The sequence below is a fragment of the Vicugna pacos genome, chromosome 17 (genome assembly GCF_048564905.1).
Source record: "Vicugna pacos chromosome 17, VicPac4, whole genome shotgun sequence".
Classification (NCBI taxonomy): domain Eukaryota; kingdom Metazoa; phylum Chordata; class Mammalia; order Artiodactyla; family Camelidae; genus Vicugna; species Vicugna pacos.
Genome location: NC_133003.1, coordinates 19,765,711 through 19,784,785, shown reverse-complemented (window position 1 = coordinate 19,784,785; position 19,075 = coordinate 19,765,711). Strand labels below are relative to the sequence as shown.

The following is a 19,075-nucleotide window of genomic DNA, read 5'->3' as shown; positions in this document are numbered from 1 at the left end:
TTTGCTTCTCTGGATTTTCCTTCTTCTCTCTTTCCCTCCCACTTTCTCCTTCTTTCTCCAAAGGAAATCAGATTGAAGGGCTAAACATTTTCTTGATTTTCTACCATGTATCCCTAAAAATAATGTTTTGCCTGTGTTGAATTTTATGCAGTATGTACCTCTTGGTGTCTGACTTCTTTCACTCAACAATATGTTTATGAGATTCACCATGTGGCTGCGTCCATCCTCATTGCTCTTGATTATTCTGTGTCTCCATCCCACCTTTGATGGCAGTTGGGTGGTTTCCAGTTTGGGCTGTACCCAACAGTGCTGCTGTCAGCAGGCTCACATGTTCTTTCCTGCTGCATACGTGATGAGGTTTCTAGGGCGCACAGCCAGGAGTAGAACTGCAGGTTTGGGGGTAGGCACGTTGTCTGCTTTACTAAATGATACCAAACTTTTCCACCGTGCTGGCCCCAGTCCATCTCCCCTAGCAGTGTGTAAATGATCTCATTTCCCCATGTCCTTGACAACACTAGCAACGGGGTTGGGTAGGAGTGAACTGTCCTTATGGACAGTGTGAGGAACATGGGATCCTTGGGGTGGGGACCTCAATGGAGTGGTGGGGAGGGGTCCCAAGATGTCATTTACTGTGCTGATTGATGAAGACCCAGGCTTGCAAGCTTCTTCGTCCCAGGAAGCCACCTTCTCAGGCCAAAAATATCTGGCCTTGCCCTACCCATGAACTGTTCTCTTGAAAATGCAGAACCTGTGGGAAAAAGGAAAAACCCCAGTTCCAGCTCAATCACTCACAGCAGGAATTAGCCATTCCCCGTCTCAGAGCCTCAGTTTCCACACTTCCATGGGGTCTGTGAAAAGGGCACTGGGGGTGCCTTCCAAGCCAGTCACCAGGCACTGTCATAAACCAGATGCCTGGTGCTATCACAGGCTTAGGGTTAAGCATACAGGGGCATCATCAAGGCCAAGGCTGAGTCTAGGAGATGCTGTCACAGGCCAGCCACCAACTGCTGTCACAGGCTCAGGACTAGGCACCAGAAGCACCATTCCAGAGACGTGCCTGGCAACAGCATCACCTCATGGTCCTGGTAGGGCCTTGCCATGACCACACTGTCTCCTTGGCATCCTGCTGCTGCCCCAGCTGCTACCCTGCATAAACAAACCATGAGTTCTAGAATTCTCGCACAGTGGAGATGCCCTGCCCCACCCTGCCCCCAAGTCCCATTACGAGGACCAGTGAGAGCCGTGTACCTTCTTGCTATGGCATGTGGGTCAGGAGATCTTCAGGGCCTTACATCTCCATTTTCTTCTGCCAGAGCTGACAATAGGCTCTATGTTGAAGGTAGGCCTCTGGGAACATGGGAGAGAGGCAGGAGGGATCCATTTGCCTGGGTGCCTGTGTCAGCTGTCTTCATGCCTGAAGGGCCTCCATTTGTTTGTTTCCTGATGGGTGCTTCCTCATGAGACTGAATGGTGTGCCAAGCCTGGGGACCCAGACGGTGGCAAGGTGGTTCCTGTTTGCGGGGTGACCATGAACATGAGGGAAGAGCCTTATTTTAAAAATGGGAACAAACTAACATCTGTGGAATGGATAAGCTTGTTTGGGAGGCACAGTCTAGGAGAACCAGGACTTGTGATGAGGACAATGAGATACATGGATGACTGCTCACCCCATAAGGCTCATCCACACACCTTTATGTCTCAGCACCCTGTGAAGTGAGCTTTACCAGTATCCCCATTTCACAATAGGAACCCAAGTCCCAGAGAACAAAGTGCTTGTGGAGCCAGGATTCAATACCAGTTTTCAATAGACTCCTTGGCGGTAAAAAGTTTGGGACCCCATGTGACAGAACGTCTTAGGGCGCCCACTGTAATCAATCATATATAATTTTGTGGTGATAGCTTTGATTCGGGTCATCTGCCAGCTGCCTGTTCTCCCACTTGGCAGAAAACATGCTGACATGGCATCTGTTAGTAGGGGTGTGTCCCCAAACTTAGGGACTTTATCCTTTTCCCCCACTGTGTGACCCTTCTTCCCAGACCAGTGCCTGGTTGAATGAGTGAGTGGATGAATGAGTGCTGTCCTGCTCTGCGCTGCTCTCAGGCATCTGTGACGTTTGGCGGGTGCTGAGGATGTGTGCTGCTCCTCATGGCCGACTGCTGTGCCTGTGATGATGTGGGAGTGGAGGGCTGTGACCTTGGATGGAGGTTACGAGCCAGGACAGGTGTTCCCATCACCACGTGTGAGTGCAGGCGGTGATGTCAGAGTACAGCTTGTGAGTGAGAGTGCTTAGACTCTGGGACTCCAAGAAGTGGTAGAGGTGGTCTGCAGTGGAATCTGTTTGAGCCACTGAATGTCCCCAGTAGAATGGAATGGTATCACTGTGCCTATGACAGGGTTGATCTGAAACACATCATGCCCCGAAATAATCTATCATGACGCCCCCCAAATTCAGCTGCTGTACCTGGTGCTGGCATCTCCAGGCTGAATCCTGCAAATCTTGTGTAGGGTTTGGGGAAGGAAATCAGAGTCATCGTTGTCCTGGGTGGCAGTTGTGAAGAATGCTATTTGCTGAGACTGGGGAACCCACTGAGGGTGTGGAGCACAGAGGCAAAGCCCAAACCTGCCTCCTAGAGCTGTAACTTTTTAAGTGGGGAAGTTCATCCTGCGGGACCTTAGCTCCCCAGGGCCTCAGCTTTGTAAGAAATGAAAGGGCAAGGCTCTGGAAGCCCTCACTGCTCCCAAGGTCTCGACTGGAGAAGGCTGTGATCTGAAACAAGGTACACACAGCATATGAGAAGGGCTGGAAATGTGGCTCCCCATTAGGGGAGATGGAAAGTAAGACAGCAAGCCAATGGGCAGAGATATGGGCAAGAATGGAGCAACGAGAGGCCGAGGCAGACAAAACTCCATGGAAGTGTTGGGGCTTGTGCTGGTGCCTGTGGATCCCTGTGGGGAGCCACTGGTTGAGGGTAAAGATGACCAGCCGTGGACGTGTGTGGCAAGGGAACCCACGATCCACATCTAATGGTAGTACCGGGGCCCTGGGGCATGGCGGAACAAGCCCAGACATCAATGGTTTGTGACCCTCTTGAGGGATTTCCATGAGTCAGGCCCAGTAGATGTTTCTGCTCATGTGTATTGGTTGCAATAGATTATTAGCCTTGTCTGTTTATTGTTGGGCCCCTCCACCACCACCACAGACCTCCACCCCCACCCCAGACGAGGACGAGCCTTGGTTGCTGCTGCTGAGTCCCTGAAGCTCTGGTTGGCACTGTATGCTGAACTGCCTAGGGAAACACTTTCTGGAACCGTGTCTGCTTGAGACAGTGTAAACACATACCCAATTCTGCCTGCATGAGGAGGTCCATGATGACATATAACAACTTCTTGGCCAGCCCAAACTTGACAGCAAGCTCTGCATAAGAAACCTTTTATTTTGTCTTTAATCTTGATCGCCAACCTTTGTGGTAGAATTTCTCTCTTTCCTGTCTTCAGTGATATTCGGTTATCAAATACCAGTCCAAGATGGTCCAGTTCAAAATAGCAACCATCATGTCCAGTTCAGTGTAGTGTCCCCTCCTCCCACTCCTGCTGTCAGTGCTAGTGAGAGGCAGGGAGGGAGCTGACAAGCATCTCTGCTCACTTTCTGGTCTGGTCACAGAGGATGCGCCTCCAGGGGTGGTAGTCTGTGAAGGCCGGCCCTGGAGTTGTACAATGTGACGTTGTTGTCCATTGTTTTCTGGCTACAAATGACTAGCAGTCCTGCTCATTGTGCCCCATCACTTAGCCCTTGACTGACAACTCAGCCCTCTGATGATTCTCTCTCCTCCTTCCCTCCCCTAAGTATCTGCTTGTGTAAACAAGGGGAAGGGATGAATCCTGGGTTGGTGACTTGTAACAAGCCTTAGAGGGGTTGTCTGATCCCCATTGTTTGGAGTCTCTCTTCATAGCAGTCTCCTCCTGCCTTTGGTTGCTGTTTTGGGGGTAATGGGAAAAGCCCCTCCCCACATGTGCATATGGAAATCTGAGAGCTGCCCTTTGCTGCTTGAGAGTCTGCAAGGGGCTGGCATGGCCCACCCCCTACCCTTTTCCTAAGGATCCTGGTTCTGGACCTGTGGTCAGACTAACATCTCCTGCAAGAATGTGAAGGGGAAGCTGGTGGAGGTAGGCAAGTGGCCATGGCAGGTGAGCATCCTGTTCATGGGCATGAACATCTGCGGCGGCTCCATCATCCACCACCAGTGGGTCCTTACAGCTGCACACTGCTTATACAGGTCAGTCAGGGTGGCCAGCCAGCCTCCAGGGCTTTGCTTTCTGGCCTGGGAAGCCTTGCTGAATGTGGGGATCTGGAAGTAGGGTCCTGGATGGGTAGCCCTGTGCTTAGCCTGTGTCTTTCCAACCATACCACGTTTGACCTCACTGCTGGTGGTCTGCTCCTACCCATGGCCCTGCAGATCCAAAGACCCCAAAGCATACTCTGTGAAGGTAGGAGTTCAACGCATCTCCGAAGATGGCACTGAGCTCTCTGTCACTCACATTGCAATTCATGAGGATTTCAACAACCTCATATCCCAGGACATTGCCCTTCTGAAGCTCGGAGACTCCATCTCCTGGTCCCCCCTCATCCAGCCTGTCTGTCTACCCACCGCCAAACTCGAGCCATCTCTCGGATCCATGTGCTGGGTGATCGGGTGGGCCCGAACAGATGCAAAAGGTAAGTGAAGGCAGGCAGAGGTCCCAAGACCCTTGCCTCTTCAGAACACAACTCCACCACGGGCTCCTCTGTCCATTATTTTATTCACTTATTCACTCTATCAGCAAACATTTCCTGAGCACCTACATGTGCTGCATGTCATCCTGATCTCTGTTGATAGAAAGATATACACAGTGTCCTAGTGTAAAACACACACATGGCTTGTATGGACCTCAGTTCCCAAAGCTAAGTTAAATCCAGTGTCAAGCTCTCACCTTGCAGCATGGTAGGAAATTAATCCTTGGCTATTAGTGGGATTCCTTGTCTGCAGGTGGAACAAAAGCGATGGTCTCAGGAGGTACCTAGGCATTGGGCAGCCATTGTACACACTTGTTACCTTGAGCACCACTAATTCCTGTCCCCTGTTGTTGCCACCCTGAGGTCCTAGAATCGAGGAGCCTTTGTGGGGTCCTGCCCTCCAGGGGCTGCTCACTCCGGGCTCTAGGGTTTTGCCCAAGTAGCCATGGAGCAGTGCTCAGCCACTCACCCTCATGGACCCTGAATTATTGGGGCAGTCTCTCCTTGGCTTCATTCAGTGCCTGCATGTTGGTCTGAGCCCCTCAGGGGACTTTTGCTTAGAATTTTTACTGAGCTTGGGCTTTTTCAAAAGTCAGGCTGTGGGTTGGGGCCTTTATAAATCACCATCCCAGGAAATGGCTCTGCCTCCCACATTGCGAATCTGGAACTCCAAGATGGAACTATGCCAAAGAGTGGAAGGGATGATGTGGCAGGATCTCTCTCTCTCCAGTGACCCCACAGCCCTCCTACAGTCTTCAGGAGGTGGCTGTCAAGATCATAAACAAGAAGATCTGCCATCAACAGTACAAGTTCCTCTTCTTAAAGGACCAGAAGAAGTTCATCGGGAATGACATGATGTGTGCCGCCTCACAATGGGGCATGGACATGTGTCAGGTGCGCAGTGTTTGGACCAGGGCAAGAAGGGGACTCTCAGAGGTCATGCCTTCCTTTCCACATGGCACTGGGAGACCTTATGAAAATCTCCTTTCCCTGGGCTTCCGTTTCCCCAATCTGTAAAATAAGGGTGCAAATATTTTTTGCTCCTGTCCACAATAATTAATGATAGTACCTCTCAGGGTATTTGAGCACTTCTGAATGTCAGTCACATGCCCAGATCTGGGCCAGGTGCTGGTAGAACCAGGTTTGCATAAATGGCATCATTCTGTAAGCGTGCTTCTGCTTCTTACATCTTCTAGTCAACATCATTTTAAAGATTTATCCATATCAATACATGCAGCTCTGATTCACTAAGTGCTCAATCTACAACATTCTCTTTTGTGAATATGCCACAATTTATTCATTCTCCTGTTATAAACATTGAGGTAGCTTCTAATTTTTTCATATTGCATACTCTGCTGCTCTGAATATTCTTACACACACCTCCCTATTTACATGTTCCAGAATTTCTCAACGTGGTCCATCCTGCAAGAAACTGGTGGGTCACAGGCTGTACATACTTTCATCTTTAATCGTCATTGCCAAATTGTCTTCCAAACTGATTGTATTAATCTATATTCTTACAGCAGTGTTTGAGAATTCCATTGCTCTATGTCCTTGCCAACTTTTGGTATTGCCAGACTGCACAGTGTTTTGCATTCTGCTGAGTGAGAACCAGAGAAATAGTTCCCATTGTGGTTGTGTGTACATGTCCCAGTTACTAATGCAGCTGTGCACCCTTTCCTATGTTTGTTCACAATTCATAATTCTTCTGTGAGTCACTTGTTCAGATATTTTACACATTTTTCTATTGTTTGCCTTTTCACTTTTATTATATTTTTATATTTTGGATACTGATTTTATGTTCATTGTATATATTGTAAATATTTTCTTTCAGTTTTTGATTTACCTTTTCATTTTTGTATATACTGTCCTTTGCTGACAGCAGTTTAGGTTTTATTTTACTCAAACATATGTTCATTTTTTTCCTTTTTGGCTTATGCTTATTTAAGAAATCCTTCCTTTTCCTGAGGTTATAAAGATATTTCTCTATGTTTTCTTTTTTCTGAAAGTTTGGGAATTTTGGTTTCCACATTTAGGTCTTGAATCCACATACGTTTATTTTGTGAATGGTATAAATTAGGGATCTATTTTTATTTAATTCTACATATGATCCACCAGTTGTCCTAGTGCCATTCATTGATAAAACCATTTCCTGTGCTGTCTGTCACCACTTCTCTCATAAAATCAAATTTCTATATATACTGGGATTAATTTTCTTAGCTGGACACCTTCATACATTTTTTCATTTTGAAAGCAAATATTTTTTGTGTTTTTTTCAATTGAAGTATAGTTGATTTACAGTGCTGTGTTAGTTTCAGGTGTATAGCATAGTGATTCAGCATTTTTGCAGATTATATTCTATTATAGGTTATTACAAGATAAAGGGTGTAATTCCCTGTGCTATCTAGTATATCCTTGTTGCTTATCTATTTTACATATAGTAGTTAAGCCCATACCCCTAATTTGTCCCTCCATACTTCCCTCTTCCCTCTGGTAACCACAATTTTGTTTTCTATATCTGTGACTCTGTTTTGTATATACATTGATTTGTATTATTTTTTAGATTCCACTTATAAGTGGTATCATATAGTATTTGTCTTTCTCTGACTTATCTCACTAAGCATAATATTTTCTACATCCATCCACATTACTGCAAATGGCAGTATTTCACTCTTTGTTTTATGGCTGAGTAATATTCCATTGTCTATATACCATATCTTCTTAGCCAGTCATCTGTTGATGGGTATTTGGGTTGCTTCCATGTATTGGCTATTGTAAATAGTGTTGTTACAAATATTGGGATGCATGTATCTTTTTTATTTTTTCATTTTCACTTTTTCTGGATATATACTCAGGAGTGGAATTGCTAGATCATTTAGTAGCTCTATTTTTAGTTTCTTAAGGAAATTTCATACAGTTTTGCATAATGGTTGCACCAGTTTACATTCCCAGCAACAGTGTACGAGGTCTCCCTTTTCTCCAACATTAACGACAACATTTGTCGTTTGTTGATTTTTTTGATGATAGCTATTCTGACAGGTATGAGGTAATACCTCATCGTGGTTTTGATTTACATTTCTTTAATAAATAGCTGTGTTGAATGTCTCTTCATGTGATTGTTGGCCATCTGTATGTCTTCTTTGGAAAAATATCCATTCAGGTCTTCTGCCCATTTTTGAGTGGATTATTTGGTTTTTGATATAGAGTTGTATGAGCTGTTATATATTTTGGATATTAACCCCTTGCTGGTCACATCATTTGCAAATATTTTCTCTCATTCTGTAGGTTGTCTTTTTGTTTTGTCAGTGGTTTCCTTTGCTGTGCAAAGCTTTTAAGTTAAGGAAGGTTTTTATGCAGGAGCATCCCAGTGTAGACTGCATGTACCCAGTGCCTTTGGTGTGAGGGCTGGTTTTGACATTGACACCAGCCACGTCTTTCCTCGGGGGATGCTGGCTACAGTCACCTTGACAGGGAGTGTGGCAGGTGCTGGAGGAGCTAGAGACAGTGCAGGGTGTAAGGTGGGACTCCCTCTCTGCTCCCTGGCTATGGCTGCCCTGTCAAGGGTGAGGTCTGCTCCCAAATTGCTGGAGAGGAAGCACTGAGGGTTGGCCTAGAGCAGGCTCTGTTCCCTTTAAGTGCATGTTTTTCCTTCTCCCTGCACTGGGGCTTTTGCCCCAAAGGAGGGGACTGCTGAGGTAAGTGAGGCTTGTGCACTTACAGAGGTCTGATGTGCTGCCTGTGTAGACTTCTGGGCTCTGCTCAGATGCAGCCCAAGGTTGGGTCTTTTCTCGTTTGGCTGTCCCACATCTAGGGCTATGTTGTGGTGTGCAGTGGGCGGGGTGGGAGTGTTCGCTAGGCTGGGAGTGGGGATCATGGTGTTGGTTGTCCCGGTTGGAGGGGCTGTGATGCCACTGGAGGTCTGGGCTGCCTCTCTGGGCTGTTTGAGTAAGTGCCAACAATGGCCGCTGCCACCCCACCTGGACCAAACCCCAGACCCCTGTGCTGCCTCTGCCTCGCTAGATCGAGTCTTTTCCCAGGACCTGGCTGCCCTAGATCCTGTGCCAAGCTGTGGTGTTGAGTGGGTGAGGCCAGGGTGTTTGCCCAGTTTGAGGCAGCAAGGCAGCAGCCGCCAGAGCAGACTTCTGTCCACTCTGTCTGTTGGTAAGCCAGCACCAGCGCACTCCTCGGGAGTGGAGTCTAGGCATCTCCAGCCTTTCTGTTCCAGCGGTTCTCCCAGCAGCCAAGCGGGCTTGTCTCCTCTGTGTAGGACCCTAGTGCTGGGACACCCAGTCTGTGGCTCAACCCACTCACTCCCCTCGGTGAGGTTCCACCCTTGTGGTCTTTCTTTTCCTTTTAGGCCCCACCCAGGGGCACAGTTCTGACCTGATGCTTTTTATGCCCATCCTATCTTTCTTGCAGCCTTGGTCATATAGGGGTTCTTCTGCCAGTTTCCATTTAGTTTTTCATGAGAATTGTTCAACATGTAGATATATTTTTGATATGTTTGTGGGGGTAAGTGAACTCCATGACCTCTTACTCTGCCATCTTGATCCCCTTCTCTCTAATACAAGTATTTAAGGTACAGATTTCTCTCTAAATATTGCTTTAGCTTAATGCCACATATTTTAATATATAGTGTTTTTATTATCATCTATGTCTAAATATTTTATATAATTCCCACTTTTATTTCATTTTGACCTGTGACTTAATTAGAAATGTATTTTTTTACATTTGCATGTTTGCATGTTTGTTTTTGCTGTGGATTTCCAACTCTGTTTCCCTATAGCCATAAAATTCATTCTACAGTGACACCAGTTAGTATATAAAATATGGTGAGACTTGTTAGGTGGCCTGGTATGTAGTTAAAATTTTTAATGTTTATTTCATTATTTTCTATTTCTATTAATTTTTCTTCTGCTTTTCTTGGTTTGATTTGTTTTTCCGTTTCTGTCTTCTGGAGTAAAAAGATTTCCTCTTTCGAGTTTTGTGTTTGAAGTATTTAAAGCCTTGAAATCATCTTTTAATTATTAAACTGTGGATGCATCTTTAAATGTTGTACTGTTGTGATTCCATTTACACTATCTTTTTAAAAAATACTATGTTCTGTGATTGGAAGGAAGTACACATATTTCCTTTAAAAAAAGTAGTATGTAAATGCAGAAATTAGTAAATGGCACTTTTCTGTAATCAAACTACATAGAAGTTTCCACTCTAAGTTGTGTAGTTTATATCCCCAACATTTGTTTCAATACATATATAAAACCTTAAATAAATGTTAGGATTTTGATTTTTAACAAGGACTGTAATATCATTTTATTCTCTAACTTTAAAATTTTTACTTGAAATGTATCTTAGACTATTTCTGTGTCTGTATTTACAAATATATTCCATTCTCCTTAACTACTGAGTAACAATTCTCTCGTATGGCTATGTCATAAGCTATTTAACCCTTCAGTAGACATTTGAGCTCATTTCAATATTTTTCTATCATGCTAGAGTAAAAATCCATGTTCATAAACCTTTGTACATTTGTTCAAGTATTTATCTAGAATAAATTTTTAGAAGGATAATTACAAGATCAGTTTATGCACATTTAAAATTTTAATAGATACTGATAAATTAGCCCAATGAAAAATTTGTTCCATTATATTAATACCAACAGTATATGAGAGCCTATTTCCCCACATCATCACTAGCATTAGGTATTATTTTTATTTTAACTTTTCTCTTTTTGGTAGGATAAAACATTTATTTTTGCTCTGATGGAATAAAATTGAGCAATTTTGTAAATTGCTTGTGTAACAGGATGCTAAATAGGAAGTATTAACAAAGGCATCCAGACACACTATCTGTCAGGATTCAGAGTTGTGTGACTGACATTTCATTACATGTGTGTATCAAAGGGTCAAAAAGGTAGAATGGAGGTGATTTTGTGAGAGCTTCTCTGGAGAGAGCAGCTGCTCCTGTGCTCTTACCCCTTCCCCTGTAAGGGGCTGGGTGAGAGCTGCCTGTTCTCCTGGGAGGGATTTCAGCAGGATCACTCAGACAGTATAAGGTGTGCCCCCTGAAGTCAGGGGACAGTCAGCTGTAAATCTCCCCCAGGCTGAGAGAGGTAGGCTGGTTCTCCTGCCTCTTTACCCCCCTGCTTTACCTTGGTAGGTTCACAAGACTGTCCAGCAAGGTTGGGTAGGAGAAGCGGGAGCTGAAGGAAGGGAAGAGGAGAGAACAGAGCCTGCTTCCTCATTCCCAAGCCTCTTGATGCCAAAAGCCCTAGACAGCAGTAGGGGGAAGTGTAACTTTAAATCAAGTCTAACTTTGTGATTATTACATGGATAAGGATATTCTGATTTCTGAACTGAGATGTTTATGTGACAGTGTAATCATAGTGATTATGATTACATTAATCATCTTAGCAAAACATTCTGACTGTGCTCAAGTTTTTACCCAGGGTCAGGGAAAGAACTCACCCCTTAAATACATTTTAAAGGGACAAAGGGGGTTCAGATGAAGGTGCTTGCTGTGTTCAGTAGACCATTTATACTTTTCCCTGTCTTTTGCCCATGTTTTTCTATTAAACTACTTTTCTTTTTATGGACTTGTGAAAACTGTGGCTATTATATGCTATAGTAATTACTGGTAAAGGAACATCGTGTCTTTTTCAACTTAATTTTAAGTGGTTCATAAATATGTGTATATACACATATGTATGGAAGAGAGAGAAGATAAAACAAATATGGTTAAACATTAAGTTAGTGAACCTGGGTAAAAATATCATATTTGCAGCTTTTCTGTAAGTCTTAAATTATTTCAAAATAAAAAGTTATCAAAAAAAAAAACTTTGGGAACCAGAAGTTTTAATCCTTTGTAAAATTCATTACAGTATTTTACCCTACTTGTCCATCATTTACCATTTTTTGGTGTGGATTTTTTACCATAGAGTTAATTAAAATTTTGATGTGTTCATATTTATCATTATTTCTCTTGATGACTGTAGTTTTTGTGCAGTGCTTAGAAATACCTTTCCCACCCTAGGATTATAAAATTCTTTACTCATATATGTTCTTCATTCTTTTCCTTAAGTATTTAAATTTTGATTCATCTGGAAGGGTGTGAGAGGAAACCAGTTTCATTTTTCTCCAAATGTAGTCAGTTATATAAATGATTTTTATTGAATACTTACAGGGGTTTTTTTAGCGATGAATTAAGAAATGCCCTGCTTATTATATTCTACAGTCTCATCTTATTTTGGTCTATTTCTGCCCTTTGCAGTCTCATTCCTATGCCACCACCACTCTTTTTAAATTATTGTAACTTTCTAATTCCTTTTCGTATGTGGTAAGGCAAGTCCTCCTTCATTATTCTTCTTTTAAAGAATTTACCAGGCTGTTCTCCCATGTTCATTCTAACTGAACAATCTTTGTCTCGAGATATTTTCTGATTTTGTTTTTTATTTCACCGTTGACCTGTTTGTTTTTTAGTGGCATTGTTGTCTAGTCTCCAGGTGTTCATTTTTTTCCTGTTTGTCGTTTGAACAATCTTAGTATCATGTTTTAAAAAAATCATGTGGTGATTTTGGTGGAAATTAATAGATTGATTTAGGGAAAGTAGATTCTATTTTGCTCTATTTCTTTATACCCCTAGAGCAGGAGTTTATAGCTTTCTCCATGTAGTGACGGCATGCTGCTTCTTAACTTTATTCCTAGGTGTTTTAAATTCTCTATTATGAGCAGTATGGCTATTTTTTTTCAGTGTATTTTCTGTTTGTATTATGTATTGATTTTTTGTGTGTTTACTTTATAATAAGCAACCTTCTTGGATGTAGTGGATTCTCTTTAATTTTGTAGGTCCAGAGACATATCATCTGCAAACAATGATAAACTTGTCTCCTACTTTTCAATATATATGCCTCTTATTTCTTTTTCTTGTTTATCGCAATATCAAGAATCATATTCCAGAACAATTACTCTGTCTTTCCAGGAGACACTGTGCTAACTTGTTTTAGGTATGTCTCTTATAAACAGTGTAATGGTGAATACTATATTTTCCAACATATTTGGGAGGCTTTCCTTTAATCTATTTACCAAGAAGAATGCTTTTTTAACCCCTCACTTTACGTATTGGTTTGATTTTTTTTTCCACTCCACTTTTCCCCTGTACTGGTTTAGAAGTTGTCATATCTCAGTGTCATTCTACTGCTGGTCACCTGATATTTTCCACACACGCATTTAAACTTGACTTAATATCTAGAGTTAATCAGTGTCTACAGTTTCCTCCTTAGCAGGACAAGAACTTTCCTTCCTTTTCTCTTGCTTCATTTTCATCCCCCAGACTCATCCTCTTGTTGAAAACATCTGGGAGTTCAGCTCACTCACCGAACCCTTTTATTATATCCAAGAGTTTTCAGTTGGCTCTCTTGGGCTTTCCAGGTGTATACCCATATAGGAGCTGCAGTTCATGATGATTTTGCCTCTTTAATTTTCATGATTTTTACTTTTTTCATTATTTTGGGTACCACTCCCCCAAAGCAACCTGGAATTGTAGCTCTGCTTTTCCTTGTTGCTGACCTTCCTCGGAGTGCTTCCCACACTTCGCCACGAAGCTCAGTGCTGATGTGGCACATCATCTGTCAGGGAGAGAGCCGTTCCTTTCAGTTTCACTGTGGCATTTGATTTGGGGAAAGAATGCCTTGCTTCATAAAATGTGTTCTCTGCAGCTATCAAGATGACTCTACTCTTTAACTCAATGTGCTGAGTTGGTTCCATGAACAGATTCCTCATGTCCATTTACCCTGCCAGCCAGGATTGGCCCTCCCTGGTCATGGTATGCTTTGATTTCATTCATCTGTTGAATTCAGATTAATGATACCTTTTTTAAGAACATGTTTAATTTATTTGTTCATCCAACAGACACCCTGTTCTGGGCCCTGGGCCAGGCACAGGACAGTGCTGATGCACGGCCCAGGAGAGGTACTGGCCCAGGAACAGCAGTCCTGTGAGACACAATCCAAGCAACCTTTGCGTTCTGTTTTCCTCCAGTGAAGCTGGGCTCCATTTAAGGTGTGTTGAGGAAGGCACCCCCTTTGTTAAGTTGCAGAATCAGGACTATGCTTCACTTAGAAGCTTAGTCTGTGCTCTGGAACATTTGATATAACATAAATTATCTGCTCCTTGAACACTGGATGGAAGTTGCCTGTGAAACCCTATAGGCCTGTTTTCCTTTGAAGGAGTAGTTCTTGGGCAATATTTTAATCTGTTTTGTCCATGGTTATTGGCCTTATGGTTTGTGTTTTCTTGGGCATTATTCATTTCAGCCAGAATTTAAATCCATAAAGAGGGAGTTATAAACATTCTTCAGATTCTGAGAAAGCGTATTTTCCCTGGATGTGATTCTAGTCTCTTTTCTACTCATACCACAAAGTATTTGCATTTTCCTTCTCTTTCAGTTTTTCTTGGTAGGACTTAGAAGGTGCTTATCTATCCTCTTACTGATTTTTTTCCCTCAAGTCTATGATTTTTCTGTTTTCTAACACATGACATCTGCTTTGTGTCTTTATTCTTTTTCAAGCGTCTTCAGCTGAATGTGCAGTGATAAATAATTGACAATAAAAATAACTTATTTTCATTCTTTCTTGATATTAAAAGTATTTAGACCAAGACTCTTCTGTGTGCAATTCAGGCCCATATCCCATGGGCTCTGCAATATATGGAATTCTTATCTTTCTACACTCTAGCTGTAGATTTTAATTTTGTTTTTCCTTAACACTTTTGAAAGTTTTTTTTTTTCTGTTGATGAGGTGGTTCACATTTTGTTATTGCGTTCTGGTTTTATTTCACTGTGGTAAGAGAATGTCCACATAGGAGATCTTTCTCTCTCTCTTCTATTTTCTCTCCCCCTCTCTCTGACTTCTCTTTTTCTCTGGATTCCCAGAGTCCCGTCAACCATATCTCTCAGGTAAGGACCTACACACTGTCATTACTGTCTTGATTATCACTGGCTTGATTTTCCCCTTCATCTTCCATTTTCTGTCCCTACAAAAGGCACCTACTGAAATCTGTTTAATAGATAGCTTTAAAGATGTCTGTGTCTTTGAAAAATACATAGTGTTGCTATATGTGTATTTTAATTTGCATAAATGATATTGTGCTACATTCCCCTACTGTATTTGTTTGTTGTGGAATCTCAGTTTGTTAGAGAATTCACATTAAACGGTTTTATTCTTTCAAGTCATCACCCCCACATGCCCTATGTCAAATCTTCCTCTGTTCTCCAAACATCATTTTGGGTAAAGCCCATTATTTTCAGTTAGTTTCAGTTATTAAATACCTTGTCATATTATAAGTCTCTATTTAAAAATGGATTTGATTTAAACTGCACCAAGCGCCACTCCATCTCCTTCCTCTGGTACTCCTGGAGCATGGGGGTCTGGGCACTGGGAGCTGGCAACTGGGTAATCGCCTAGACATGGAAACCCTCAGATCTCCCTCAATTCTCTTTCTCTACTTGCTGATTTTCAGGATTTCCCTAGATATGTTAAACATTGACCTCTGGTTGGTTTTAGACAGAGCAAGTGTCCTATCTTAATTCATCATCTATCTTCAATGAGATTTGGTGTCCTTCACAGAACAGATATTTTTAATTATGATGTAATTAAGACTAACACCTTTACCCTCTTGAGGTTTGTGAGTTTCGATCTTATTTTAAAACATAGGCTTCATCCCAAGTCATACAGTCATGGCCCTGTGTTTTTAATTAGCTTGTCTTTCTAACTTTTCACATTTTGAGTTTTATTTCCTCTGGAGTTTTGTTATGGTTGGAATCAACTTCACTTTTCTCCATCACTTTCCCTACCATCTATAACAGAGACCTCCTTTCCCATAGACATTACCCTTTCTGGGGCAAGTCTCCTCACCTGGAGGCATCAGGCTGGCTTTCTATTGCCCCAGTGGTCTGTTTTTCTGTTTCTATGCTAATATCATGGTTTCTATAATTACAGCTTGGAAATATTTCTAACTCTCTGGTTAGATGTATCTCAAGCCCCCAACCTCTCCATTTACTCTTTGTTTTTCTCTCAAACCTGTCATAGAATTCGTGGACTTTTTTTTTTTAACCTTCTGTAGACGTTTATTCTACTTCAAGTAACAAAGCTACGAAGTTCCAAGAATTCATGGACTATTATTATCCTTCAATATCAGTTCTAGAATCAGACTGTCAGGGTCCTGAAAAAATCCTGCTGGAATTGCTTGAACTTTAGAGGTCAACGTAAGGAGAACTGACATTGTTATGATTTTTTATTGTATTACCCTCTATTGAATAGATAAAAGAATATTTATAAAATATGTGTGGAGAATAAAGAATAGTACAACCAACGCCCATACCTTCACCACCAAGCCTACAAAATAGTGCATTACCGGAAACTTCGTGGCTTCCATGTGATAGTTTCCAAATCTTAAACTGTGAAGGCTCTGATGCAGCTCTTGGTTTTCCTGCTGGCTGGCATCTGCTCTTGGTGCCTCAACTTCCCTGTGTGCAGGGTGATGTTTTAAGAGTGAGGACATGTTCTGTAGAGTGTTCTTTGTTGGAGTTTGCTAAAGTGTGGCTTGAAAAGTGGGTTCCTTCAGACAGAATCTATATTTGCTTCTGCCAGATACCTGGGCACAAGACCAACCCAGGACTGCTTTAAGTGACGTTCCTGGCTGGGTTTTTTGAACCACCCAGACAGTGTGAATTCAAGTTGCAAGTTCACATGAGGGCAGGTTCTCAGTTTATCCTCACTTGGAAGGTGTGGTCCTTTTTGGGAGGTTTAGCTTTTTGTAGATTTCCTCTTAGGCTTCCCTCCTTGGGCAGGCCCTGGATTTTGCCTTTTGTCTCCTGCACTCATGAATGAGGCTGTGAAAACTAAAGCTCAGTTTCACTAGGTTTGGCCAATGGCTTTGGGGCAAAAGCCATCTTCTGGGCTTTGCTGACAGCTCTCTGGGTTTCAGCCCTCCCTTGGGTTTTGGACTCTGAGGAGTCTTTATATTCTTGCCAGCTCACTCATGCATTTAAAATGATAATTTAAAAAAAAATCACGTTTAGTTATCTTCAACAAGATGGGATAGAGATCTAGTCTTCCATACTGCAGGAAGCCAAATGCTGAGAACTGACATTTTTGCATTGTTTTAAATTGCCTCCTCTAAGAACAACGGTATATCTGTACATTCATGTAGGTCTTCCTTTATGTTCTTAGGGATAATTTTATCATTTTTTCCCTACATGTATGCAGTCTTCATAGATTATGTCTTACAAATCTTGGATTACATTAAAATACATATATATAGAGAGAGACAGAGAGATAGAGAGAGGAAAGGAAGGTGCAAGCTGTTTTTCTGATTTTTTAAAACTTCTCAGCAACACAGAAGAGTTTAAGTAAGTTTTAAAAAAATCATAAACCCACCACCAGCAGAAATAACAGCTATTACCTTTTGACGTATGCGTTGTAAATATTATTCTCATACCTGCTTTGTACAAAAAGAGCTGGGGGCAAGGTTACATTTCAAATAGCTCATTCTGCAAGCAGGATTGTAGGAAGGAAGAAAGTCAAAGGCAACACCTTGGAGGCCCACCATGATTTAAAGGGAGGGCAGAGGAGGGAACCAGGGTTACGGTCAGAGAGTTAGCAGGAGAATGAAGAGAGGCCAGTGTGATCCTGAGCATGGGCCCCATGCAGTGCTTCCATGTCATAGAGCAGGTTCATAGCCTCATTATCAGGGACAGCACGGGCCTAACACAGCTCATGCTAAGGATATGGCCGAGGAAGGTGCAAGTTTATTTATCCAAGACCTGCAGGGAGGCTCTCCTGCTGCCTCCCTTATGCCTTCCTCCCTCTCTCCCTCCCTCCGCAGGGTAAATCTGGCAATTCCCTTGTCTGCCAAGTGAACAAAACCTGGATTCAAATGGGGGTGATGAGCTGGAGCTTTAGCTGCAACCAGCACCGCTTCCCGGGCCTCTACACCAGCACCTCCCACTTCACTAAATGGATCAAAAAGCAGATCGGTGACGTGAGGTTCGTCAGTAGGGCTGGGCCCGCCTTCCTGAGCCCAGTCTTCCTCACCGGCTGTATTCTGCTGCTCTCCTTGGGCTCCCTGTGGCTCCTGTGAGTGATGTTTCCAGGGCAGTCCCCCAGGAGGCTGTTTCTTCTTCTCTGTCCATCCTCAGGAGAAGTGGAGACTGGCAGAGAACAGGACATCAGGCAGAGTACCCTGGGGGAGGGTCCCAGAGCCACTGTTTTTTCAGTAGTTCAATGAAGATGCTCTTGAACTTTGTACCACTGAAGTCATCATTCTTGACTTTGGCCAGACCCTTCAAAGCCTCCCCACCCCCAAGAGACCTGGCTGTCCTCTCAAGGGAAGCCTCCCCGACAGTATTCCTTGTACTTGTGCTCAATGTGTTTCCCTTTCTGGGCTACAGTTTCCTCTTCAGCCAAACATAGAGCTGGATTCTGTGATCCCCACTCTCTGCTTAGTCATCCCAGTACTCCAGCAATCCCCAGGCCCCCATGGCCCTTCCTTGGGTCTCTGACCAATGGTTTCCCTCAGGTCTTACTATGAGGGTTGGCCTCTTCCCACGAAACTCACAATGACCAGACCTGCACTTGTGGACCGGAACCTGTGGACCTCTCCCAACCCCTCATATCACCTACAGAACCTGACTGGTTCCTCTTCCATCCTTGGCAGGGGTGGGTGATGATGAGGGGCAGGGAGGAGCAAGGCAGAGTACCTGCTTGGGTGATTGTGTGAGGTGACTGCATCCTCAACTCCTGGGCTGCTTCAGTGGCCTCCATCAAACTCTGAAGAGCAAGGACAAGCCCAAGCTAGCCAGACTGTGAGGGCAGAGCCCTGCCAACGGTGTGAAAGGTAGCGTGGGGGCCCCTCAGACCTGGTGGGCCTCAGGTTCACAGTGGCTAAGGGCTCCAGAGGGTGGTGGATATGGCTTGCAGGAGACTGGAGCACTGAATGACCAGCCCTAGTGTCGTTCCCAAGACAGCAGGCCCTGGCAAAAGTTAGATTGTCCTGACTTGATTTAACTTTCACCCTATCTTTTATTAGGCTAGAATTTTAACAACTTTGAACCAAAGCATTTCACAGGATTTCCCCACACTACTTTTTAATTGTATTATCTATCTGTGTCACTGAGCCATCAAAATGTTCCCCCAGTTCCAACATATAAAGTGGCCTTCTGCTCCCAAAAGGGCCCAGTGGTTACCATCACGCATTCTTTGTGAATGGAAACCTCACCTGCACCATCTTTCCCAAAAAGGTGGATCT

General features: G+C 43.3%; 1 protein-coding gene across 1 annotated transcript; it reads left to right on the top strand.

Moving 5' to 3' along the window:
• The first annotated feature begins 1,199 nt into the window (after positions 1-1,199).
• Positions 1,200-18,075, top strand: PRSS46P (serine protease 46). The gene is made up of 5 exons (XM_006200726.3): positions 1,200-1,339; positions 4,098-4,275; positions 4,456-4,715; positions 5,503-5,666; positions 17,654-18,075. Exons 1-5 carry the CDS (start codon positions 1,258-1,260, stop codon positions 17,906-17,908), a joined length of 939 nt encoding a protein of 312 aa, XP_006200788.1. The 5' UTR covers positions 1,200-1,257; the 3' UTR covers positions 17,909-18,075.
• Positions 18,076-19,075: the final 1,000 nt, after the last annotated feature.

What these genes read in the sequence shown, in the direction of transcription:
- PRSS46P (XM_006200726.3), top strand. Translation starts at nt 1,258, where the DNA reads ATGGCATGTGGGTCAGGAGATCTTCAGGGCCTTACATCTCCATTTTCT. An exon ending in CAATAGGCTCTATGTTGAAG is followed by an intron (nt 1,340 to 4,097) that starts GTAGGCCTCTGG and finishes CCTTTTCCTAAG; the next exon opens with GATCCTGGTTCTGGACCTGT. An exon ending in GGGGCATGGACATGTGTCAG is followed by an intron (nt 5,667 to 17,653) that starts GTGCGCAGTGTT and finishes CTCCCTCCGCAG; the next exon opens with GGTAAATCTGGCAATTCCCT.